The following is a 27,354-nucleotide window of genomic DNA, read 5'->3' as shown; positions in this document are numbered from 1 at the left end:
TTTTCCTGGTGTCATTAGCCGGAAAATGCCGCAGCCGTTTTTCCGCCCGAAGGATTCCCTAATGTCAATGCTAACTCAATTCCGCAGGTAAGCGCACGCAAAATTGTGCGTCGAGTGGAAAACAATTTGTGTCTTTGCTTTTGTATCAATCATCAACTCATTTATTGTTACTTTGGTTTTTGGTTTTGCTTTTTGTTTTTCTTAGCCATTGCAGTTGCCGCTGTTCATTGGAATAATTCGTAGTACATATATATATATATTTTTATATATAGATTTGCAGTAAATTTGTGTGTACCAATTGAGTGGGTGTAGCCCAGACTCCCTAAACTTTCTGCATTTGGGGAAGTGAGACTTCAAGGGGGGAGTTGAATCAATTACAGACAACATATAAGTACATATTTCTTGCTATACTTTCACAATAATACGAGTATTTATTTGGTATATTTTGCAACAGATTAGAAGTCGTGTAAGTTATATGCCTTATGCTTGAGTATTTCCTTTGAGTTTCAATTTATGTATTTCAGCACTTTTCTGATCATTTGATGAACGATATTGTTATGGGGTGAGTGAGTTGTGGGTCTGGTGCCATGATATATGAGTTTTTCGAATTCCTCGAGTGATGCCCGTATTTATTTATGTACTTTCTGTTCTACATTTGTCGTTATAAATATATGTTTATAAAACATTCCGTGAATATGTGCCAGTTCGATTAAAATGATGATGTATACGATTACGAAAAAGTACTTGTAGCCAAAGAATTACTTAAAATTACATACATATGTTATATATAATTACTTGTATATAAATGGTAGGATGATATAGCATGAAGTAACCGGGCTTTGGCCCTAAACAAAAACAATTGTTATTCAATATTCTTGTATAGTTGTAAATTTGTTTAGATTAAAATATTGGTAGCATTCCCAAATGTAGATTCTACTAAAATCGAAGAGAGTTGGTAAACTAACAAGTTCTCAAGTATACTTGCGTTATATTCCTTTTGCATATAACGATATCTAAAATTCTCTAATGCAATTAGTTGATAAAAGAGAGAAGTATACAACCCAATTGAAACGATTTCAACTATTATTTCAAGTTCAACATATGTAAAATTGTCTATTGCTCTAAATAATGCTTAAACATGTGCGTAACAAAAAAACATCAAAATACTAAACATTTGTCGCTAAATCATAGTCCCAAACAATTGAAGCTATTGTTTATATATTGAATGCATAATATGACTTCGTTGTTGTCGCTTGCAACATTTATATATATTTTGTTGTGTATATTATCTAAATATTCGTCAATACCATTGCCTCCATTTTCATTTCATTTCACTTCTCGACCTTCGATCGTGTACCGACTAAGCCGTGTAAATTTATGTGGATCGCATGGGATCGCTAGATTTTCGAGTATGTTCGGTTCGTTATTGTTGTCCAGTTGGTTCAGACTAGATTAACATTGCTTGTCGTGCTTGGTACTTTCCATCTTTCCATATCTTCAAAGCCCTCGATGGCGGCCTTTCGAGTTTTGTAAACATTAACTGCTAATACATCATAATAATAATCATAATATTTGTGGTAATAAACATTTACTTTGTGTGTGAGTTGCTTCCACTCTCGTGTGTCTTTGTGTTTGTGTTCTTTATGTAACATTTGCTCATAGTAATTTCCGAATACATGTAGTTCGTTAACTAATTTATTCATTACAATTAGATCGCGTATGTATTAGTATTAAACGTTTGGTTGTTTGTTATACGTTGCGCATATTGTCTTTTATTTTTTATAGTTTTTAGGATTTCATATGTGTCTCATGTTGGTATATAACAGATTTATTAATATTCGATTTATTTAAAAGTTTTCCCATTGATTTATTAGCAGGTTAACACGTAATATATGCTTGCGATTACTTTTAATGTCATCAACTCTCAATTGGTTTAATATGTCGGTATATAATTCAATATTTTTCTCAATAATATATTTAATATATAATTTGTTTTTGCTTTGGAAAATGTTTCAAAATGTTTTTAAGTATGGTAATTAAATAGGTTCCTCGTTCTTATCCCACTGCAAAACCAGTCAAGTCAATCGGCGACATTTCATTGCACATATATTATGGGCATTTTTGCATTATTGTTGTTGCATTGGTGGTTATAATTATGTATTAGTAGTGTACTACAGTGTCTACATAGCATATTATGCTATTTTTTTCATTGATGTTCTTGTGCCAATGAGTTCAAATTATGTTATGAGCGGAAATGAGTTCATCCTAGGGGATACGATAGTAACGCAATAGTTATGTGTTATGCGAGTGAGTATATGCTTAGTGTTTCTTTCCCATGAAACCAGGAAACTTCAGAGGCAGAAAGAAGTTAGAATTCAATAGTTTGGTTGCCCTAGTGTGTGTGTGTGTGAAAGTTTTCTGTGGGTGATAGTTCTACATTGGAATTTGCCTTGGATTTACTTCAAGTCCAGTTCGTCATCCTCCTCTTTGCTGGCACTCCAGCGTTTGGTATGCGATCCAATGCTGCTCATACTGCCCGAGTCACTGAAGTCGCTGAATGCCGCGTTCTGGATGCCCTCGTAGATCTTATATCCGGATCCTGATCCGTTTCCGGATCCCACTCCGCCGGAGGTCATGCTCATGCTCTTGGAGGCCCCGAAGCGATCGGTTTTGTAGTTCGAGGGTGGTCCTCCGAAGATCATATCCGCATCCGAAATAGATCCAGCGGCCCGGGTGTATTTGCCATTTCCATAGGATGCCGGAGTGGTCTTGCTGTCTCCGAAAATGACATCCAGATCCGAGTGCTTGGAGGCTGCAAGAGTTGGGAATATAAATTAATAGCCAAACCATGACAATCTCCAACAAGTGCACATCAATTTGGCGTGGGTGCAGTTTCTAGCACTTATCTTTAGCACTACGTAAGCCAATCTAACTTTAATTCTATATGTAACATATAAGGAGTCGATCGAAGAGCAAGCTAAATATATAAAAAATTAAAGTTACTAAAATATTCTTTGACCTCTTTTTAATTTAAGTTTTCCAATATGGACTTGCTGTTTCGATCGTCTTTTGCATATTTGTTACTTGACTTTCGGTGATGGAGGATGAGCAAAATGAGCGTTACCAAAAACAAGCATTATCAATATGTGAGTGAATGATAATGGGAATTTTGAAATCTTCTGATTCTCAAGCGACTTTCTAAACGGAGAAGTTGATCACGGTTTTCTGTGGCTCATCTTTTGATAACTCTGCATTTACTACCAGACGCACACACACACACTCTAAAACTGAACTGAAAAGGGGTTGCATTAATATTACTAACGAATTTTGTTGTTTCTAAAAGCTTGGATTACTGGATTACTCTTGTGGTGTTATTGGGGTAGTTTTCTGGATTGTATCTCGGGTTTCTCTTGTTTCTCGATGCGTGCCCAAAAAGCCAGAACTGAACTCAGGTTTGCGGTGCACTCTAGCGAGTGTGTACTGTACGGTTCCTGTTGTTTTGTCTTCTGTGGTGTTGTAGGTGTGAGTGTGTGTGCAGGCAAGCGCTTTTGTTTTTTTTTTAATTTTTTGTTTTCATCGCTGAGCGAGAGAGAGACTTACAAACACTTGGTCGGCCCACAAGTCGTATACGTAATATTTGGCTTACTCACTGAGCTCGGCTAGGAAAATGAAAAAGTTAGGCTCAAAGGACACAACTGCTACTTTTCTCGTTTTGGCTAACACTTTGACACGGCTGCCTACATGGCTATGGGTTAATCGATTACATTTAGTTGGTCTCTATATACGAGTATACATATTTATATGTAGTGTAGCTAGCTGAATTAGTACGATAATGAGATTAAATGGCATGATTTATATAAATATATATATAAATATGTATGTCGAGAGGATGAGTCGAGGTTGAGCCCTAGGTCTTGCGCAGGGTTAGGCTGACCAGCAGTACGCCCACGGCTAGATAATTACCATTGCTCTCGGATCGCGAGTACGATGGTCTGGTGTACGAGGGCAGATCGCTGGGATTGTTGAGGCCCTCGCCCTGCGAGGCAAGCGAGTTGGAATCGTATCCGGATGTGTCGCCTGGCAGCCCAGTGGTCACTGCAGCGGGTGCACTGTACACACTGGCCGATCGCATACCAATGGCCGATCTCCAGTCGTTGGTGGTCACCGAGGTGGTGATGGTTCCTGTGGCAGGAGCCACTATTCCGGCACTATTGCTGATATTGGTTATGGCCGTGACACCACTAGCTTCTCCAGCCTCCGTTGCCGTGGCTCCTGTGTTTGTGGTGTTCGTATCCATCCGTGTGATGGTCTCCACCGAAGTGGTGCTGCCATAGTTGCCATAGCTCGTCTTGTCCTTGCTGAGGGAGCTGCTGAAGCTGTTCCTGTAGCCACTGGAGCTATTGGCATTGCTGCCCACCGCCGTGACATTGGTGGGCGGCGGAGGTGGTGGACCCGCCGGTGGGGGCGGGGATTTGATGGCGTTGCCATTGCGATTGATGCGCGACGAGATGGATGACGATGAGACCGATGAGGACGAGGAGGTGTGTATGCTGGCCGCACTGCCCGACTTGTTGGGCTCCTTGTCGAAGGGATTGACCCTCTCCTGTTGCTCGTAATTGGTGACCGGCTGGTAGCCGGCACCTGCTCTTTCCGTAAGTGTATCCGTATTTCTTGTATCGCTAACTGAAACGCTGCTCTCCGGCCGAACGGCTGAGCTGGCCGTCGTGGGAATGGCTGGGGGCTCCTCGCTGGGACGCTGTGTGGGCTGCGTGGAGATCACGCCCTCCCCCTTGCCGGCGAACGAGAACTGCTTGCCGAGGAAGGAGCCACTGAATCCGCTCCCCGGTCCCGCGCTGCTGGGCACACTGCCTGGCCCGCTGCCGCTGCTCGTCTCGCTGGCCGTTCTGCCGCGCTTCTTGTTAGCGATTTCCTACATGTCACCAAAGATCCCCGCAAAGGTCTTCCTCAGGTTCTTCATGGTGTCCTCGGCATCCTCCACCACCGAGCTCTGGGTCTGCGGCGGCCTCTGGCCCGCTCGCGACACCGACGATGAGATGGTCGACGACTGTGAAGTCTGCGAATCACGACGCACCCCACCCACTGTGCTGGGTCCCGAGGAGGAGGGCTCCTCCGGCACCTCCGAAATGCTGCTGCGACTGCTCAACCGGCCAATGGAACCGACGGCGGGCGAGGTGCGCTCCGGTATCGGTGGTGGTCCACCCATGGGCGCTGGCCTCGGTCCAGCTGGAAGTGGTGGTGTCGGGGCCACGCCCTCGTCCGTGGGACTCTCTGCTCGCGAGGAGACCGAGGAGCGGGAGGGCAACTTGCCCGGACCCGTCTGCGCCATGCTGGGTCGGCAGACATTCTGTAGGTATGCAGATATGCATTTAACATAATCGATGGATGCTCCCTAGTCGATACCAACCTGCATCCGGCCGGACACCAGATCCGCGATCTGCCTGCGATCCTCCTCCTGGGTGTCGCCGATGAGGGCGAATGTGCTGTCGCAGGCGCTTATGATATACTCACGTCCATCTTTGGCGACCACCACGGAGAGGCCACACACTTCCATGCCGCCAAAGAGCTCGGATATCTGAAAGTGATGAGGGCGGTTAGATTAGCGATTAGAATTGTGATTGAGTCATCAAGATCCTAAAATGTGTTTTCGATTGCAAGCGCAGTCAATTCCACTCAGACGGCGATTGGCACAAACATTTATGAGTGGGCTTTCCGCCGATTTCCGCTGCTGGTTTTAATTACACAGTTTGTTTTGATTAAAGCCAACGCTATAGCTATATCTATAGCTAATGCTGATTCCGATGTTGATTCCGACTTGCCCAGAATGGCGGTGACGTCGTCAGCAGCCCACCCACTTTACCATGCACTTGGGAAAACTATTAAAATATAATTACTGATTTCTGATACAGCATTTTCCTAATCTGCTCATAAAGGCGAATTTTAACCAGATTTTACTGGCAAATTCGATGGAATTTAAATAAGACCTTGAGTAACGAAATGTATGCCATTACTTCTAATAACTTAAAACTTAGTGCACCAATTTTTCTCTGAATGCAGCTAAATACTGCTGCCGCCTTATCTATAGTAATGAACGGCACTTGAATGCGGAATATTTGCGCCAGTAAATGGCAATTAATTAATGCACATATGCAGTGCCAATCGGTGAGTCACTTGCAACTCAAAGGAAACCGAGCTGAGCGTTCCGTTTGCATTGATAAAATGCCAAATCTGATGGGTTTCCCATGTACCCAACTGCTCGCACCTCATCTGGCAATTATGAGGCGCCGTCTGAAAATTGCTTGAATGAAAACTACCGTTGTTTCATCGCTCATTGGTGGCTAAATGCGTTTAACCGTTTTGCGATTTCCATATTCATGAGCTCTAATTAAAGCCAAGCCGCCGCTCGAGGGCACAGCAAACTCTGCCGCCTTCCGAGGTCAATCGATTATGATTTCTGGAACCGACTCCAAGTCGGTTCTCCATTTGCCTCATTTCCCCTCGGGGGAAACTCGGAAAGCTGCCGAAATCGAATTTGTGCACCCAAAATGCCGCATATACTCGTAAGTTAAAGCGATTTTCCTTAGCCATATTGATTGGCCAAATTTGATAAATGCGAGCCACATTCAACTGGGCTAAGTTTGGCTGAGCAGCTTGCGAACCGATTTTCATGACTAGGCCTTTTAGAATTTGGGGCACAAACGGTAATGTGAGCGAAAAATTGTTGGGGATATGTGAAGAAAAGAGGCTGTCATGAAATGAGCTAACATATGGCTAAGTTTAAGCCTTATATTTTAATACATGTATTAAATTAATGAAAAAATTGAAGCAGAAAACTTTCTATCTTACTTATTTTTAAGATAATAAGCAGAATGTATGGGTAATTGGAAATTATTTGATTTATATGTGTAGAATTTCATTGGTTTTCGCGAAAAGTGCAGAGCACAGGAAAGTCGGTGGAGATGGCGCACAATAATTCGCCTGTTTGATTTAGTGTTCCTGATGGCGTTAATCCATTGGCTTACCTCATCCACCCAGCTTTTGTACTTCTCGGTTAAAGTGATTTGCTCCAGCATGGCGGATCCCTGATTGGTCTTCCAATTGCCGGTGATGGATTTGCGCCTGTTAAAGAGCGAAAGCGGTTAAGTATAATAAATTAGGCGGCTAAAATAGCGTAGATAATGCGTTTGGTAGGTCGGCGAGGGTTCTTTGAACCCGTCGCATGGCATCGGCATTTTGGATGGCAAACAATGAACTCTTGCCGCTGCACTTGGTAGGATAATTGCCAATTGCAAAACGACGACGGCTTTTGTCTGCTGACAGTTGCAAGGTCAGGCAATCAGACCATTCAGACCATTCAAGCCATTCGGACCATTGAGACTACATATACGAGTATTCAGACCACTCGACCCTTCCTGCATCAACTTGTGGCTTTCAGTTTCAGCCGCCTGCGGTTTGCGGTCACTTACATAAACGCCTTGTAGTTGTTGCCAATCTTCTGGATGTGCACGCTGAACTTGGCATCGATGTAGGGCTCGATGGTGCAGTAACAATGGGAATCATTGCCGGCACCGCTCACCAATCCGGCGGCATCTTGCAGGGCGCTCTGGTTCTCCAGGCGCGCGGTGGCCACTCCGCCGTGGCAATGTCCAGCCTTCAGCACGCTGGGGAACTTGGTGAACTGGAACTGCAAGTGCACGGAGAAAAAGAACGTGTAATATTTGTTAAATTTCAAGCCACGTTTAAATAAGTTTTCAAAAAAGGTGACACAATATATATTGTGAACAGTATCTTAAGTATCTTAATAATCTTAAAAGTGTACATGAATAATTTTAGCTACTCTGACTCATCATCCGAATTTGAATCACTTTATAAGATTTTAAAAATATCTTTTAAAAATATTTGGGAAAATGTTATAGACCTCGCTTTAACGATTGACAGAATCTATAGGTACATAAAAAATTGATATATTTTAAACACTTTCTTCATGTGTTGGAAATAAAAAGGTATGGAGGCAATCACCATCTGTATTTCTCCGTCTGATTGAAATTCTGTAAATTACAATATGCCGATGATGGCACTCAAGCTCTTTATTTTGCTCTTTTTTCTCACTTTATTTGCTGCGGAAATGCTGAAATATGCGGGCGATGCTTATTAATCCATCGGATAAGTGCCAAATTCATTGGTTGTTTTTGCCCTCATTCCGATCACGCGTCTGGCCATTGAAATTTTCTTTGATTTGCCAGTTAAATTTCCAAGAATCCTCCATCATTAGTCAGGCAAAAGGGCATTTAATGAAAATGCCTTCTCGTTATTAATGGCACATGCAAATCACTATTAAATATGCAAGAGCAACAATGCCCTGCCCTCAAATATTTGACTAATTCGCATTTTATTAATTTTACATCGTTGCTCATTCATGGCGATTACATTTATATATGCAAATCGCCAGTCGATTACCCTTGTTAATCATCTCTCCCAGAACCACAGCCATATTTAAACAGTTGATAAATCACAAGTAAGCACATGGGCTCAATTTCGTGTTGTATTGGCAGAGGGTGAATAAATCAAAATAAAACCGAATGGAAAACCATAACAACCATGACGCAGCCCGAAGAATTGTCGCAATTGCCGCCGATGAAAGACTGAAAGACTACCGACAGAAAGCCTCAAACAAACAGAGTGCGAGAAATCTCTGAATGAACATAAATACATATAGATGTCTGCGTTGGATGTGGCTTCGGTTGTATATGGATAATACAATCGTATCGTATCTGGACATGAGTATGAGAATGAGAATCAGAATCGGAATCAGAATGAGACGTCACACTCCCACATTGCCAGCATTCTTGGAAGCTGCTTCGTATGTCGCATGAGTGCCCACTGTCTAGGGAGCTGCTCCTCGGTTATATCAGCGGACTTGAAATATGCACTGTGACGCATTCGTAGTGCCCTGAAGCGGGTTCACCATGTCTGGTATGCAATTGCACAGGAACAAAAACAAATTGAATAAGTATCAACATTGTTGAGCCAATTGGGGTTGCTACGGATCACGTTGTCACTATCACTATTCTTATCAACTGTTTATTATACAAGATTTACATAATTTGTTACATATTTATCGATCACAACAGTTTGTAACAATAACACTTTTTATCACTTTTTATTAAGGTTCCAAAAACAGATACTTTTAGCTATCAATACGTTTTAATTTAATTCTAATTTTCCATTTTTTCCAATTATTTTGTAATAACTTTTTCTCGCCGTGCACATCTGTAGTGCGGTGGCGTTAGCGGGTCGGATATGCAGATCATGGCAACGTGCTGTAGGTGGAGCATGGAGTATGATTTGAAGCATGACCGGAGCAGCAGCACGTGTGTGCACCACATGGTCAGAGGAAGTGGAAGTAGAAGTGGGATCGCTGGCGAGTTTACGAGTCGGCATAGCTGAATTATTAGTTGATATGCGGCCTGACAGATGCGCCAATGTGCGCTCTGCAGTTTCGTGTGGCGATCTCTTTTTGGCCATGGCGCCAAGTAACTACGACTACACATATTGTATGCTATTATATGGCCGAGAGCATAAACTAGACCCCAGCACGCAATTAATAAAGCTGCCAAGGTAAAAAATAAACGCCAAGAAAATGCAATCGACTCTCCTCCACTTTCCACTCATTTAGGGGGAATTTATGGCGCTTTTGATCGGCCGACTGCCGCAAGAAACACTCAACCCATATGCACTCCACTCAACACGACTTGGCCCGACTCGACTTAACTCAACCGATCGATCGATACGATCTCTCACTTCCCGAAGAACTTGAGTGAAATATCTGGGCACTCGGGTTCGGGGATTCGTTGAAGAAAACAGTCGAATCGGTTGACTTGGCGATCCAGTGCAGAACCGCAAGCGCAGCGAGCTAGAACGCCACAAAATCGGCGACGGAGAAATCGCGAGATCGCGAGATCGTGCAAATATATAGTACCAAGTAGTATAAAGTGCGGACTTGGCGATTCGAGTGCGAGTGCCGGTGAAAATACATTCAACAGTTTTTCCCCATTTTTAGTGCCCTCGGGTTCAAGTGTTTTAAAGCCTGAAGTGCCAGTTTTACACACCAAATAGGTTGCAGCTTTAAGGTAACAATTAACCAGATGTATTTTACTTATTTTTGCTAGTTGAAGGTTTGGTACTTAAAACCTTATTTAATTTCCAAAAATTCTGCTTTGCTAGAATGGTTTGTTGGGTCAGAATAAAATGGGTTGCTTATAGTTCTTTGACTTTCCCGCAAAAACAATTTTGTTAGAAAACTAGCTTTTAGATAATTTAATTCAATTTTCACTTCACAATTCTCAGTTAAATTCTTCTCAATTTCCCACAAAAACAAGTCGCAACTCAAAAGCCAAAGTACAAAGCCATGTTGTTTTAACTTTATTTTAGATTTCGAGTTGTTTGGCATTTAGAAGATTGAAATTGAAAGTGAAGGTATGCAAAACGCGCGACACAGACGCGTGTTGTATTTTATTTTGGGGCTATTTAAAACGCGCACTGGGAAATGTGCCGACGTGACACAGCGACACAGTTTTCCAAGCCAACGCTCATTTCTATTTATTAGCGTTTATTTATAATTTGTTTTTATTTGCCTAGCTGTGCATTTGCCTTCCCAGAGCTTTTGGAGCCCCCCGAGTTTTTTCTGGCCTTTCGAATTGTCTTAATAGTTTTTATTGTCGCCAATTTGTAAACAAACTGCAGGCCATTAAAAAAAATATACAACTAGTTTGCTTGTGCAATCCAGTCTGATCGTAAAGCCCATTTGAATCTTTGATGTATATGTAACAATTTTGCTGGATGTCAAGGAAAGCGAAACGGTTGTGTGCGCCAGAGGTATTTCCATATTACGCATACGTCATGTGTGTTTTGGCATTGGCCATTTAGTGTCTAAAAATATGGAAACACATTTAATGCTTTTCGACTCACACCAACCAAAAAAAACAAAACCAATAAAATTTACAAGCATATCTCGAGAGAGGCAAGGAGAGAAAGACCGCCCCAGGGAAATGCATTTCAAGTGGGTTTCCCCTTTTCGCTTCCATTGACTTTCTTTTGACACGACAACTCGCATTGTTTCGCATGGATATTCATAATTTCATTTTCCTTCATTTGACTTTGGATTCACTGTTGGCTTTGTGCGCCATTTAAATGAGCTTGTATTTCGTATTGGCTTTTCAGCTTTTCTGGGAAATTGTTCGGTAAATTACTACGTTGACTTTTATTTTTGTTTTTCGCCAGCAGATAACGCTATGCCCTTGTTATCGTATGCAATTCCATTTTCTAAAGTGTGCTAATTCCTGAATTGAATGTATTGTTTGCCGTCTTACGACATATATCGCCATATGGCACCTTAAATTATCTTAACCGCAATTGCTTATTGAGGGAGAGAAAATCCGGTTAGTGGGCTACACTGTAATAAAAAATCATTAGGTTGTTGTTCTAGGCTTTAATTGTGTTCACTAGCTTGTTTTGAAAACCAACAATTTTGTATCACCCTGAAGATATTTATATATAATATTCATGGTAAGAACATTTAAATTATGTTTTATCATAAGTAATGAGAATAAAACCATCTACAACGTGTAATTAACATTTAACTCAATGATATTCATAGTACATCGATATTTAACTTTTTATGTATGTCAAGCCTATTTCAGCGATTCCGAGAATGCCAATACGATCAATATAATGGCTGCTCTACTTAGATTACGCATTGTATCCAAATCCGCAATCAACAAAAAACCACAAAGCCGGGCAAATAAAATTGTCATATTCGATGATTGTGAATGCGGCATTTCCCTCGCACATCATTCAATTCGCCATATACGGCGAATGCTTTTAAATCCCCAAAAAAAAGTCTGAAAGCCATATACAGATACAAAAACATTGGATCGGAATTGTTTATGTCGACACACCCACATTCGGCTCATCCCGGTGCCATTAATAAATTTTCTTGTGCAAATCTTGCAATTAAATATTATTGTACAATTCAGACGGCGCGACAAAGAGCATTTGGTTTGGTATTTTGGTCTTTCGCAACCATTAATAATTTTCCCCCCCAACACCATTATCTGAAGTGAATGTGCGTAAATTTCGCAGGTCTGGCAGCAAATTTATCGACAATGAATTTGTTTTTTCGCTACCCGGAGCCCCTCCATTTGTGTGTGGGCCACGGGCCGTCAATTTGTCAGCTTCCCTGCTGCTTTTCTGCTCCTTTTTTTTCTTAATGTCTCTCAATGTCTTTAACAAGATCTGTCACCCTGTTCTGGAACTGGAGCCTTGTTAGGCTGAAATAAATCACCCAAGTTGACGAAAAGCGATTCGGTATTGTCACAGAAAATCACTTGAATATTTAATTGAACTGCCAGCCGGGTTATTTGAGCAGAGTTTATTGATTTTCATGCAAATTCCAGCAATTTGATAACGAAATGCAAGCCCACACACACCACACACTGCACACCATTGTATTCCAGAGGCAGACCCCACATTATACATGATATTTGCCAGCATATGTATATGTTTACTTTGCGGTCTTATATATATGCACAAGCTATATGGGTTTCGCTCATTAAAGATTTATATTTTTATGGCCTGGCCAATGCAATGTGAGTCCAGGCCCCAGACCTTCGGGTCTCCGATTTTGTAGGACCCCTTCTCTTCGCTTCTCTTCTCTTCAGATACATTAGCATTTTTAATTGAATTTTCGTTACGCATCCTGGGCGAAATGTTTGTTTATTTTGCCATGCCGCCAGACAATTTGTGTCATAAGTTAAGAAATTTGTGGCGTTACTGTTTCGCTCTTTAATTTCACGGCTTAAACTGAAATCTCCCCAAAAAAAAGCGTGACGAATTTGGGCTTGCAATTTCTGTTTGTTTTCTTGATCGACCGGTGCAGTTGAGTGGCACAAATGAGAGGAGTCTTATTTTCGGCGCAATGATGTCAGATTGCGCTGGCATACTTGTGCATGGGTTAATGAGGCGCAAGGCAATAAAAATTCCGACATTCCGAGCATAGTTGTCTAGTTGTCTGCCAGACAAGGTTTCGTCACACCTGAATGGAGCTGTCAACCATCGAGCCACTGCATCTCATCGGCTGGCGATTCAATTAGCCAATTAGCCAGTAGAGACTACACTCAACCAGTTCTTATCACCTCGTATTCGGTTTACAATTCCGTTGTTAATTATGCATGTACATGCCACTGGTTCAGGTGTCGTTCAGTGCATGTAAATGCCACTAGCTGGCAATCTTTATCTTCAAACAACATGAAACCACAGTATTTGGTCATTCTGGGCAGGAAAACCATTCCGGGTCAGGGATCAAGCAGTGGCATTAATCAAATGGGCATACCATAACCCCCTTTTGTTTGGGCCGCATTGATCTTGCTGATTATGGCATTGCCTATTGCCCGATCGTGACTTTGATATTTCCCCCTTAATTTTCCCCCATTGTTGTAAAGGCATCGCCGACAAAGGAAAAGCCAGTCAACCGAATGCCTTTGGCCAAAGAAAGTTTTTCAGCATCGTTATGGGAAATTGGCGGAAATTCACTGGACTGCAAGAGTTGGTAATGGAAATGTCGATGTTCCGGGTTTCGGCCACTTGCTGGTTGTCATCTCAGTTGCAATGGCTAATATTTGCTTGCTCTAATTAAAAGTAATCTCGGGTTCTGAGAAGTTGAGCATTCGCCTAGCCGAAATGACATCATCGGGTTGTAATGTTATCTAAGTTTGTGAAAATCAAATTCCAATAGCGAATTCCGCATGATGAACCCATTCCCAACTGTTTAGAAAGTCAATCAGCAATAACAAACAAATTTATAAGCGAATTGCCACAAAGAGCAATATCGAAAAGTAAATGACCGCCAAAAAAAGCATTCGAGAACGATACCGTTCAATTCGAAGTGTGGGTACTCACTATACTCATATATTTACAGAATGAATAAACTAGGGAAACTAAGTGACAGCTATGCTATTAAAGACTTTGAGCACGCAGATAATATACTTAATCTTAACAAAATGCTGACTTTACTGAAAATGTTATATTTACCTAGGTTTACGTCTCCGTGTCACAGTAATGTGACAATTTGCATGAGAATTAGCTGATTAGGGCGTCGGGAAAATCTGGTTTGTTGTAACAGATTTTGTGATGACCTAGTCCAATCATGTGTAGATTGTAGAAACAGATTTAACACAATAAAAAAATTAGGTACACTTGTTATTGCGCTACTAAATAGACCATAAATCACATTCAGCAGATCTCTGGCAAAGTGATCGGAGCAGCCACAATTTGATAAGCCGTTTTTGGAGGCGCGAAATATCGAGCATCGTAAATTTGGGGACCGTGCAGAGCAATATAGTCGAAATATCCGAAAGCTATAAATACGTTTTTATGTAGATGCATTTAGTGCTTTGTTTCGGAGCCATGTGAAGTGCTGCTGGCTGTTAATACTTTTGTGGGTCCACACACTTCACTTAGACATTAGCCGGTATTAATGGCCCCAATTAAGTGCTCATAAACCAAACCTCTCAACGGCTAACTACACAGCACTGACCAACACAAATTTACAAGGAAAGCACTGAACACAAACCAAAATCGCATTAATTATGTGGCTTTGGGTGTTGTAGCCATTTTGGCGAGCAGTCTTCAACCATCCAAAAAAGGGGAGCTAAACCGAAAGCGCTTTACTTTGGTAGCAGAAAAATCCTTTCTGTCTACTTTCACCACATTTTTTTTTATCATCATCATCACTGAGCCTTGGCCTTTTTCATGTCTGACCTTAGCAAATCCCTTTGAATTCACCTGGGAAATCTGTCTGGATTCTGTTTTCTGTCTACCTTTCTATGTGCAAGTGTTAATCATAAAATTTGCATAATGCCAAATGGCTGAGCCTTTTGGGCATAGATTAAGTTTTATGAACACGAATTTGTAATTTAAACATTTTGGCAAATAAAATCCAATGAATTCTGTGATAGTTAAATGGGTAACTCAACACTTGAATGCTTGGAGTTTCTTGTGTTACAAATTTACAATTAAGGAAATAGCGTGTTATGCTTTCTGCTTAGAACTTTCTTTAAAATAAAACAAATATTTTGTACATATATGCAAGAATTATAATTGAATTATTTTCCATTTCCTTATAGCGAAATTCCCCTTACCATGGGTGTCAATAAATATTTTCCATTTGGTTGGTTTAAGTGGCCCGAGTTCAAAGTGGAAATCAATGCCAATTGAACTCGATCCGATATTTGAGTTAATATCTTTTGAAATTGTTGCCTCCTCTTGTTTATTTCTTGTTTTTTTTTGGCCCGCATAATTGGATGTCAGCCACTCGAAATTGAAACCAGTGTCAAATGTCAACATCGATGATGGTGACGACACAAGAACTTCGTGGCAGACAAGTCCAACAAGTGTGTCAATTAGACGGGGCACAAAGTGACGTCAAATGCGGCACGTTCCATTTTTTTTTAGTCTGTGTGAGTAGCCGCCGCGTGCCATAATATATAACATTTAATTGACATGTGTTAGACTTGTCAACAAACACGGGAGCGTTTTTCCAACTCGAAAAATCCAAAACAAAAAACTCCGAACTGTTGCTGCATTTTTGCCGGCTTTGGGCAGCTTTAAACTATGCCTGAGTGATATATGGCCAAGCTAATTGTGCATTCGGACATGGGTGCATATATAAATAAGGAGACTTATCTGCATATACACATTTGGTATCTGCTGCGAGGGGAAACGGAGTCCCAGGTCCCAAGTCCCAATGAAATCGTGCGAATTTTCAACGCCTCGGAAAACGCTTTTCTTGCTGCCAATTGGCTCCCAACTTGATTTATCTGCTAAACGTTGATGACGTTTTCGACTGAGTGTGTGTGTGTGTGTGCTTGTGCCACTTTTTGTTGCCTCTTGGCCGACTGTTTGTTTGTTTTCCATTTTTTGTTCCCCTCATTGTTGTTGTTGGTAGTACTGTCTTGTCGGCCTGTTTGTTAAACAAATCCGCGCCGTTAATTGCCGGGCAAAGTGTCACAGTGTCAGGGAGAAAAAAATGTAGGCAAACATGTGAAGCTTTTCGCCTACGAAGAATTCTCCCATGACACTTCGACGTTGTCACTATTTTCCCGCTCTCATTAGATGCAAATTAGCTGGTTTAAAAGTAACACAGTGTTTTCACTTTTTTATATTAGATAAAATTATACTTAAGATAGCCTATGCAAAAGGGAAACAACCTTTTACATTGCCAACCACTGTGTGGGATCTAATTATAGGTATACACTCAGAAAGAGCTATGAGTCATTTGCTAAACTCTTAACTATAGAATAGAATGAACATTCCATTAGTCTGCAGTGCTGTCATCACAGATTAAAGTTAGAGATATTCATTGTCATATTGTCTACTGGAATTTATTGAACAGACTCATTTTCTACCAGTGTATGTTCCAGTTTAACCCATTAGTCAGCGCGTCTGCTTGTCTGCCGCCACTTGGGCTGCCACTTAATGAATAGTTTGATGCATTACTCCTGCCTGCTTGGCTTGCATTCAATCAATAGCAACCTCCCAACGATTCACGCATGCAGGTCTGCCCCCGATTTTTCACCATTTTCCGCGCTCCCTGCTCCATGCGTGTGTGCGTATGCGTATGCGTTTTCTAGTGGCTTTTCCGCAAAATGCTTTTAATTCAATTTTATATCAATTTAATTGCCACATTGCCGCGAGCTGCAGAGCTGCCGGGTTGTAGACTCCATAAACAGAGGAGAACTGGCACTGCGAGCGGGGCGGGAAATCGGGATAGATAGGCATATGGCCATAGGTCTGTCTATATGGAACCTGACTATCTGCCCCGATCAGTTCAATGAGCAGTTCGGGAGCTGCAGCTGATTGCCGCCTTGCCTTTTCCACTCTCGATATTATACAATATTTTTGCGTTAATATATGGAGGCATCGATATGTACATGAGAGTTTGTGCATCTACATATATCTATGGCTACAGCTATGGTGTGGCAGCACATCGAAATGTGCGGTATGGTAGCGGTTTTGTAATGGATTTCGATTTGTGCGTCTCAAGTTTTCTATGAATTTCCCATAAACAATTTTCAATTGAAATGCCCGGGCAATTGAACTACTTTTGTGCGATTTATGCATTCTAAATTGACTGCTGAATCGTCTTTGCGTAAGTCTGAAATAAAATAGTGATGAAAGGCGAATATGGATGGAGATTCAGGCTTAAGCCAAACCAATCCAATCTATGAAGAATAAAGATGGATGTGATTTGGCAGTCAAGTGCTTTGTCCATAAATGCTCTTGATGATCCGAGCTTGTGCGTGCGTGTTTGTGACAGTAGGCGCGATTAATTGCTGACATACGGGGCGTATGTGTAATATATTAAATGCATAATTGAGCAGCGGATTGATGGCTCGATTGATGGAAGGCTGGCAGCTACTGCCACTGAGCTGCCTGGCCTCCATTGATAAGCCGAACGACATAAGTAAGACAGACATAATTAAACTCTCAGTGACCTTCAGCACGAAAGCCATTATATGCGTTTTCCCATTAAATCATTGTCATCAACGTAAGAAGCAATCTCAATTTTCCCTCAATTTCCTTCATTTTCCACTTCCGTTACAGTAATCAGGACTCACTGGACTCGTGCGACGTAAATCCATAGCCATTTTATCAGCTCGCTACCAACCAACGCAGCCATGGATTTTAGAAAGCATTTGGGTTTATTGACGCTCCTCCTGGTCGCGGTATTCGCGTTTTACGGTCGCCCAGCTGACGCCTGCAGCTGCATGCCCTCCCACCCACAGACGCACTTCGCCCAGGCGGACTACGGTGAGTTTTCCACCACCTGAGAACCTCCGAGGAACGCAATAAAAAATTCCAATCCCTGACAGTTGTGCAATTGCGAGTCCTTCGCCAATCAAACACCATCGAGCCGGGCAAGACCACCTACAAAGTACACATCAAACGCACCTACAAGGTAAGCACGTTCTTAGGAAACAAGGTGTTTAATATGTTATGGAATGTATATTTAAGTCTTTATTATCCAAATAAAAACTGAATTACAAACAATAATCCTATTATGTTCAGTTATTTATTTGATTTTAATATATTTATTTTACTAGGCTACGCCCGAAGCGCGGCGGATGCTACGCGATGGTCGCCTGTCCACGCCCAGAGATGACGCAATGTGCGGCGGCGTACACCTCAGACTGGGAAGGGTTTATATAGTGGCGGGAAGGATACCGACATTAAATATATGCAGCTACTACAAGGAGTACACCCAGATGACCATCACAGAGCGCCATGGCTTCAGCGGTGGATATGCCAAGGCCACAAATTGCACAGTAAGTAAAGAGTAAGCCCAATCAGACTTCAATCTAAGTAAATTGTGATTTCTACCAGGTTACTCCCTGCTTTGGAGAGAGATGTCTTAGTGGACGAAATTATGCTGATGCATGCAAATGGTCGCCTTTTGGAAAATGCGAGACAGACTACAGTGCCTGCATGCCGCACAAAAGGCAGACGGTCAATGGAGTGATTTCCCAATGCCGCTGGCGACGCACGCAGCTCTACAGAAAGTGCCTGAGCAATCCGTAAAGCAATACGGGTCTTAGTTCCCCAAGTCCTTTGCTTGTCCTTGTTATGCTATCGTTTTTCTCTGTCCAGAGCTTTAATACGTACGTTATGCCTAATGTGTTATTTAATAATTGATGCTTTCGAACTTGTAACCGGCTCCTTAGTAGCTACTTAATTAGTGTCTAGCTTTTAATGTTTATACCGCAAACACTTACCAAATCGCGCGGATTGGGGAAGAAGGTCTGTTCGATCAGTGGAAAACCGTCGCGTCCGAGGCGTCGCTGCAATTGCAGCAGGTGCGAAAATACCCAGGGCTTGTCCTTAACAATATCAAAGAAGATCAGTTGTAGGGTAGGGCTCGATATGAAGTCCAACACCACTCACCTGAAACTGATAGATCGAGTGCAGCGAATTGATGCTGGGCACTCCGCCGTACTTTAAGCCCAAGATCGTGGAACGGTAATCGCTGGATCCGTCGCGCGGCGGCTGTCGAATCAGCACAAAGTCCGGTCGGAAGGAACGCGCCACCTGTTTTGGTGTGATATTCCAAAATAGAAATTCAATTTTATGAAAAAAAAGGAAATTTACTTAGCTGTTAGATTGCCAATCGCTGGCAAACTTTTTGTAATTTTTAAAAACGAAAAATATATTTTTAAAACAGAATGAAAGTGGTGTTATTTATTATGTGAAAGTTAAACCGCATAATTTGTTGAGTGGCAACAAACTGATTGCATTATTGATACACTAGCGCCATCTGTTGTCAGGCGGATGTTTTGTGAGCAAAGATAAATATGTGTTGCATACTTTTGGGAGCAACGTAAATAAGCATCAGAGATTTTTTTTTTTATTTATTAAGGCATACGGGGAAATCTTGGAGCCCCTTTGTACCATTCACATTGCAATGGTTTTGCTTACTTAGCAAATAAAATGTAACTAAATCTTTATTGCACGCAGTGTGACTGCACATCCTATTTGAATTAAACGAGAATCCCTATTTGCATTTAATAACTCTTCACTGGTAATTCAGATGGCGTCTAACTTCCCGACAGTCACAAGTATGGCACACTTGGCAATCGCATTCGTATTTTTACGCAGCTACAAGTGTCTTTTATTGCTACTGGCACACGCAATTGCAAAAACAGAACCAGCATCGTAAAGTCAACAATCCGACTTGAAATAAACAAATGGCAAACAGAGCGCCAGAGCTTCGAGCTCAGTGCTACGCAAATAAGGCTAAAGGGACAAAGACTGTTGATGGACTGCCGTCTCTTAAGCACTTCTTGGATTACGCCCACTTGCCACCTATCCACCCATCCACCCATCCACCCATCCACCTATCAAGCTGTCCACCCATGTCCTTGGGTCCTCCAATGGCCCTATTACTCTGTAGAGCACTGGCGAGCAATCCAATCCCCCGCCTAAGAAGTTGGATCCACGACTGCTGGTCACTGCCATTGCACTAATTAAGCGCAAACTACCCAGGTGGGAGTACTGGGAAAAATAATCAGTTAGCAAAAATGAGAAGTTCTTGCTGGTAGTGGATATTATAATGATGTGTACAGTTTTAATACTATATCCCAATCTCCCATTTTTCCGGGGCTTTTACACAATTTCTGCTTTTATCATACTATTTAATATAATAGTTATATATGTAAATACCAAATAGGCACTTTTTTCCAGTGGATAACTCACCCGAGTGCCACTGCGATAGGCGGCCATGGTGACAACTGGTCCGGTGTCCGCGCTGGAGACCACCGTAATGTCCTGCAGTGGACAAACAGTAATTACCCCGATTACCGGGTGAGAAATGCGATGGTACTTGCCCTAAACTCGGCCTGCTCCACGCGGATGTCAAAGTCGCCGTGCAACCGCCTGCCCCGGAAGTATTTGGACCAGTCCGTGTTCTGGTCATCCAGAACCAGCAGCGTGAAGTACTTGTCCTTGCTGAACGCCGGCGCCCGTTGTGTGGCGCTCTGAACCGCAGCTCCTGTTTTGGGTTAGATGTCATTCCATGCCCAGAGACCAATAAACAGTCCCTACACTCAGAAAAAGCTCATAGATTGCAACATTTAGGTAAGACACAACTTTTAAAGGTTAAGTTGATGTACTTCGGATTTTAAAGTGGGTTTTCTTGTTAAAATACCCTACTAATTAAACACGTAATATTTAAATATTATATAGGTTCATATTTAAGTAGAAGTCAGCCAGGATTTGTAAATAGAATTCAGTTTGGAGAGCCAACTAATTTCACTTGCACAAATTTCAAATTATAGGTATAAAAACTGTATATCTTGTTTAACAGTCTAGGAGTTGTTGAACACGATTATCCATAGCCTCTACATATAATCACCAGGGATAATACTATTAATTACTAATAATATTATATTAACTAAAAGCAATCAACAGGTAAATAGAACAACAACCATTACAGTAACATGATGGAATGGATTGACAGAGCCTCATTGCTTGTAAAGTGGATTGTATACTACTTATATATACCAAGATTTAATGATGTCTCTACATGTTATGTGACTGAATGACTGCTATATTTTTCTGAGTGTAGGTGCCTGCCAATGCCAAAGCGTACCCAAAATGGAGGCTCCCTGATCCCGGGCAGCGCCGGTCAAGCTCTGCACCCGCTGCAGCAGACTTTCGCGCGACTTGGCCGGACTGGTCGGCGCACTGACACCACGTGGTGGAGCAGGTGCAGCCGTCGCCGGGGTTTTGCCGGCGCCAAAGCTCAACGACAGCTCCGGAGCAGCTCCGGCCGGTTGGCCGGGAGCCGGCGGTGGCGGCATATTCGGCGGTCCGCCGGCAACCGGCGGCTTCGTCGGCTGATCCTGGATGGGTCGCGCCGCCGGCGGCAGGCTATTCGGATCGACATCGTCTACCTCGGAAGACAAGTCTCCCGAGCTGAATCTGTTATTAGTTTTCGTGTGGGTTGCGGTAGTGGTTGTGGTTGTGGCAGGGTGGTGTTCGAGTATTTGGGGTTTTGTGATTGATTCGGTTGTTTTCCAACCGCCAGACAAGTAGACAAGTAGTTTAAATGGTGCAGCGCATTTGAGTGGAAAGGGATGAGATAATCAAATGGGGTGGTAGGCAAATACCGCCCGAGAAGAAAAGATAGAGAAATAGACGAACATATGAAATTTCAAATTAGTTTCGTTCAACTGGGCCCCCCTCTGCCAAGGGGGGCACTTCCTTTTTTAAGGTCTTTACCTTCTCTTCAGGAAATTAACATTGGAAGTGAAGCTCGATTTGAACGACGAGAAATTCAGGGTGCTGCTTTTTGGCTCCTTTGATCCGCGGCACGCGAAAGTACATAAAAAAACATATACATTGTATAGTTGAATTGCTCATTAATTAGCTAGAGTGCTTTCAATTTGGGCATTCATTTAATGATTTCTGATATTTATAGTGCATAGACATTGAACATTAAGGCATACAGTAATTTAAAGCGTCTCACAAACGTAAAATAAGGCACTTAGTTAGTATGTCTGTCCCTTTTATTTAACTTTTTTGCAGAAAGGTAATGAGATTTTGTGGCCAAACTAAGCCAACGTTCCCCACTGGGATCCTAATTGTTTCGGAAACTTTCTTTAATTCAGTTACACCAACGTGGCGTATGCGCAATGTGGTCACTTCGAATGTGCATTTTCACAGTGAAAGATGGTAAAAATCGTAAAAAACATTACATAGTCGTAATGTAATGTAGTGAAGTGAGGGGAAAACTCATTTCAAATTTCATATGTCAACTGGTTTAAAGATTAGTATATTTATATAAAACGAACTCGCATGGTTTTAATTCGATTTCACTTACTGTCGGAATAATGGGTTAAGTACACCATAAAATCACAAAAGTTGCATTTGCTATTAGGAAAATGTCGTGAATGTGTGGTTTAAAAGGATTTGCATATTGTTTCAGCGGACAGAGAGAGATAGAGACTGAGTCGGTCTAAGTGAAAACTAAAGTTCTATTAAAATGGCAATAAAGGTGTCTCAAACTAAATTTTAATTAAAATAAGCACCACGAACAGAACATTAAAACGAACGGCGTGTGGGCATGAGTATAAAATCGAGCTAATGGCAACAGGTGTACGAGGCGAGGACGTTTAAGGACAATGGCCAGGGTGTTGAAATTGCATGGCCATTATATTTCCAAGGATCTTTTGTGTGGCGCATAACGTCAGAAATCAATTGGTGGTCGAGTTTGGCGTTCGGAGGGGTGGCTGCTTTGGGCCAAGTCAACAATGTCAAGCACTTGTGGCCAAAACGACGCTGTGCGTTTTGTATTTATTATCGTGGCCCGCAGGCCTACAGCCACTTGAAACTTTTCAGCGCCTATATAAAATAATGTTGGTCTCAGGCACGCATACACACATAAACAAACAGCAACATGACGACCCCCTGTGGGTAAATTTGCGTGTTTGTGTGCGAAAAGGTTCAAGTGGGCAGCTCGGTGGAAAAACAAAAAAGATTGAAGCTGAAAAAACTGAAAAGCAATTTGCTGATGAAAGCGTAGCAAGGCTAAAGATATGTGAGGGTGTTTCGCATATGATTTGAGTGATATCTTTGGGTGCCATATAGTGAAGCCAAAGTGAAATGAATAAGTTCTGAAGGCGCGAGCGAATCATGGAACAGTCTTACCGGTGGCGGGGCGCAGATTCGCCCACACCCAGCAGTTGCGATGGCGCTAATATTGACAGTGGTCGACAATTAAGTCGAGCAGTTGGCCTCCGTTTTCGCAGGGGTTCGCTTCGTTACTACGACGGTTCTCAGGCTACTCGGTCGCTATTTTAATCTGTAAGTAAGCGGGTAGAGGATTAGGCTTACAAATTATTTAAATGTAATATCTCTTTATCGTTCAAGTTTAAAAGGTTGTATTTAACTTGGAAAACTTGAAGTAATATGAGCACAACAAAATCTCCATACAGCGTAATACTTTTAATTAAACAAGCCAAATTTATAGAACGATTATGTTAGTAAGTACGATTATGTGACCTGCATAGTTCCATTATTAAATCCACTGAATCTTAAAGTTAATCACTCCCACACATATTTTCTCGACGAACTTCATGGAAACCCTTTTATAAAGCTCGCTGCAGTCCGGTAACGTTGCGCCAAAAACACGGGAAAATAAAAGAAAAGGGAAAACACAAAGAGCAAATCAACTGGGACAGCTATCAGGCAGAGGATGTCCAGGCGATGGAGCGACTGGATGGATGGTTGGATGGATGGCTGAATGAATGAATGGACAAGCGACTGGTTAACATCCCAAGGGACGACTGACTGTCGCCTTTGTAGCTCTCCTTTTTTTACCGTCGACTGCCAAGCAAAACATTGTTTTTGGTTCATTGCACTGGCAGTGGCCGCTATGTAGGACATAGTATACAAACACCACAGAACCCGCACACTGAAACACTCGAAAACACACATCCCCAGGCAATACGTAAAAAAATCAGAAAGATTTGCAACTAAACAACCAAATGTTGTATGTAAATAACACCTAAACAAATCAGCAGGCCCAACCTTTTTCCTCTGCGGTCCCAGCTAAGTGCGGGAAAATTGCGTTAATGGGTCCCAGAGGTCCACGGCGAAGTGCTGATTCACTTATCATAACTAAAATATTCAAGGCGGTTGTGCAACTTTTCGTAGCCTACTTTTGTGGGGCAGAACAATTGAGGGTGTCCTTGCCGGTCCAATGAGATGCACATACATTGCTGAAGTTCATTAAAAAGTCAAGACTTTTAAATTTTTCCGATAATAAAATCCCGACTCCTCCGTATCCATTCATGACATAAGCCCTAATAATGAATTGTTGTTGCTAAGAAGATTACGTATACGCAAGGGACGCCGCTCTGTCTGTGGCTTACTTTTTGGCCCCCGCACACAGCTGAGCTGAGATTCGCTGGTTTTCGACCAGAAGCTGTGCGATAGCTGCACTTTCCAACACGGACAGGTCTGACATTTGGCATTTCCTTTAGCGTGCCCCCAAATGTCAAAGTTCAGCGCACGTCACAGAAAGACTAACTCGCAGGCTGGCTGACAAAGTAGAGCTTTACCCATCGATTTATTATTGATGGCCCCGATTGTTTGTTTGCTCTGTTTATTTTGCCTATCAAAACAGTAATAACTGAGCGGTTTTTCTGAAATCTTATTTGGCCAAGCTTAAGTCTTATTTAATTATCTAGAAAGCAGATTGGGCCTAGATTTTTGGCCAAATTAAGTTGGGTAAGTTAAATTGGCCTTTCTTGCATAATTCATAACCGTCTAGCATCGATATATATGTATTGCCATTCGGCGGATTGCCAGCAAAGCTCGTTTGCGGAATATTTTCATCCGCCGTGTTGTCTGAAGAACTGTACGTGTGTGTGAAAACTTTTTGAATTAATAATCACAGTAACGTGTTGAGGGTCTCGGCTGTTGGGTTGTTGGCTTGCCCTTTTCCGGAGGCTTGGAACTGAAACTTCTCCGGACTGTTTTTGCCCGCACATTTTTGTTAGCCAGCACAAATCTGTGCTGGAAAAACTTTATAGCCCGGCTTAGCCCTCCCATCTTGTGGGTGGTTCGGGTTATTTTCCCGGCTTGAGCGAAGTTGCACCACAATCCATCAACGTCAGTGGCAAATTAAAGTTCTTTCTTTATGGCAGCTTAAGCAGTTGCATTTTCTGTCAACCATTTTATATAAACTGCAAAGCGAGAAAGGGTTGCGAAATGGGCAAATGCAGAACTCTACATCCGGAGTGCAGCACCTGCAGCCACATTTAACCCATTTTCCATTGGCTTTTCCCTACCGAGAATGCTTTGTGTTGATATGTGCGTTGGCTTGTCATAAAACAGGTCGTAATGTCTTTTCGATGGTAATTAAAACTGCCAAGCATTTCAGAGTAAATTGTGGCGCTGGCTCACGCAAATTGCGGCAGCTATTTCCGTCTGGGGTCAAAGACTTGGCTGCCTTTTTGCTAAGCTATAAAGTTGATGCCACTTTGGGTTCAAGAAATAAAATGGGGCTTGTGCATTAAAACTGAAGCTGAACGGCTTATTTTAATTATATAAATTTACAGTTTCTAGTGTCCTTTTAATATCAAATCTTTTGCTTGGATACTTCGCTTAATTATTCCCGAAAAATGTTGCTTTAATTGTCTGTGTACTTCAAAGTTTTAGTTGCGGGGAACAAATTTGTAGTAAAAGCAATTAAAAAACTAAAGCAAAGGTGAAGTGTAACGAATTTACTTTCCTAGCGACCAGTTATACAAAGTTTTAGAGTCCAAGGTTTTTAATTAATTTTTGCCATGCAATTAGCAGTATCAAAACCACCACTCAGGACTATTTGCTCGGCTCCCGCTAGCAGTGGGTTTGTGGGTTATCAGGTTGCCACCGCCCACTTTGGATCCCCCCCTTGCCAACTTCCCCTCCCACCGCTCCCTTTTTGAGGACGCTTTAATCGCCAGCTAAGTCGCGCTCTTTGTTTTACGTGTAATTCAATAAAGCGATGGTGCCTCTCTAACCTCGGGGTCTCAGTTTTGTTGTTACGGCGTCTGACTACGCTTATCACGTACACACACAGACACACACCCACACACACTCGCACACTCACAAAATACACACAGACACTCGCACTCACACTCGGTGCAAACAACGCTGACTAGCTGATACAGAAATTTCTTATATTTTTTTTTTCACTTTAGCCGTGTTTCGATTTTTTGGTAATTGCGTTTTTCTTTACCGAAAAGAGCTAGAAATTCACTTGAATTTTCCTTCTCGGACTCTTCAATTTCCACACGAATGGCCGATGAACGTTAAACGATGACTTTGAATGATCAAAAGTGAACACAAAATGTAGTTTAGATAATTTTGAGATTTGACTGTGCGAATTTTGTGGAGCTAGAGAATTTGGCTGAACTGTCAACGACGGTGATGAAATTTTCACTGAGCGAGTGGGATTTTCATCCAAGAGTTTCCCACCAAAAGAAATGTGCGAATGTAAAGGCATGTAAGTACTCAAAGAGAGCGAGAGAAATTGGAGAGAGTTTTGAAAAGAGAGTCAGTGCAATGTTAATTTTATTGTTAAGTATATACTCAAAAATCAACTACAGCTGGTTTTATAATCAGGCAGAATAAGTAATTTAATTATGGTTCAACATTTCCCAGGAATTTTATAGATAACTTCTTTAAAATCCTTGAAAAACACCGTTACTTTTATGTCGTTTACTAACACTGGCTACTCTCTTTCAAGAACACCACCCCATTCACCGTTACTGCGCATGCGTGAGTAAGAGAAACCTGCGGGCATATCGATTCATTGAAGTCTGCGTTACGCTACAAGTTCCAACAACCACCACTATTTAATACACTATTCAAAACCATTTGGGCTAGCCCAACTTTCTCAGAATTTAATGTAAGCAAGTGCAAGTACTAAAAATTAAAGGCAACACATGGACGTGTTTTTAGAAAACAACTTTTTTTAGAAAATATAATATTCTTATATACATACATACGTCAAGTATGTATGTACAATGTATTATATGGTTAATGGGAATAAAGAAAATATATGTTATAATCTAAGTGATTATATACCTAGAGTTACTGCCGCACATTGTAATATTTTTAAAATATTTATCAGCATGCGTGGCAAATCGATACAAATTTATAGAAACTGAGCGAAAACGAAAGTAGCTGTTGCTTGGGCGCCAAAGCCATGGTTTAAATTCTTTTTCCAGC

The 27,354-nt window shown here is 41.8% G+C and overlaps 2 protein-coding genes and 1 long non-coding RNA gene across 4 annotated transcripts; 2 read left to right on the top strand and 1 right to left on the bottom strand.

The window, feature by feature from the left end:
* Positions 1-133: 133 nt before the first annotated feature.
* Positions 134-21,839, bottom strand: LOC6536493 (synapsin). The gene is given in 10 exon segments (XM_015192280.2): positions 134-2,812; positions 3,964-5,365; positions 5,426-5,593; positions 7,041-7,137; positions 7,485-7,702; positions 18,849-18,953; positions 19,018-19,161; positions 20,326-20,397; positions 20,457-20,620; positions 21,221-21,839. Coding segments are annotated over 10 exon segments (2,937 nt in total). The 5' UTR covers positions 21,432-21,839; the 3' UTR covers positions 134-2,456.
* Positions 9,901-19,296, top strand: LOC6536494 (tissue inhibitor of metalloproteinase). Its single transcript, XM_002097036.3, has 5 exons — positions 9,901-10,148; positions 17,680-17,886; positions 17,949-18,034; positions 18,180-18,401; positions 18,460-19,296. The coding sequence occupies exons 2-5, from the start codon at positions 17,754-17,756 to the stop codon at positions 18,652-18,654; spliced, it is 636 nt and encodes a 211-aa protein (XP_002097072.1). The 5' UTR covers positions 9,901-10,148; positions 17,680-17,753; the 3' UTR covers positions 18,655-19,296.
* A 1,602-nt stretch (positions 21,840-23,441) lies between the features above and the next one.
* LOC120321885 lies at positions 23,442-27,091 on the top strand. Of its 2 annotated transcripts, none has more exons than XR_005561617.1 (2): positions 23,442-24,864; positions 26,870-27,091. It is a non-coding gene; the product is annotated as an uncharacterized LOC120321885 (long non-coding RNA). The 2 variants fall into 2 exon arrangements; XR_005561616.1 differs by lacking the exon at positions 23,442-24,864 and adding an exon at positions 26,361-26,626.
* Positions 27,092-27,354: the final 263 nt, after the last annotated feature.

This window comes from Drosophila yakuba, chromosome 3R (assembly GCF_016746365.2).
Source record: "Drosophila yakuba strain Tai18E2 chromosome 3R, Prin_Dyak_Tai18E2_2.1, whole genome shotgun sequence".
In the NCBI taxonomy this organism is placed as follows: domain Eukaryota; kingdom Metazoa; phylum Arthropoda; class Insecta; order Diptera; family Drosophilidae; genus Drosophila; species Drosophila yakuba.
The sequence above is the reverse complement of the archived record's forward strand: the minus strand, read 5'-3'. Positions and strand labels throughout refer to the sequence as shown.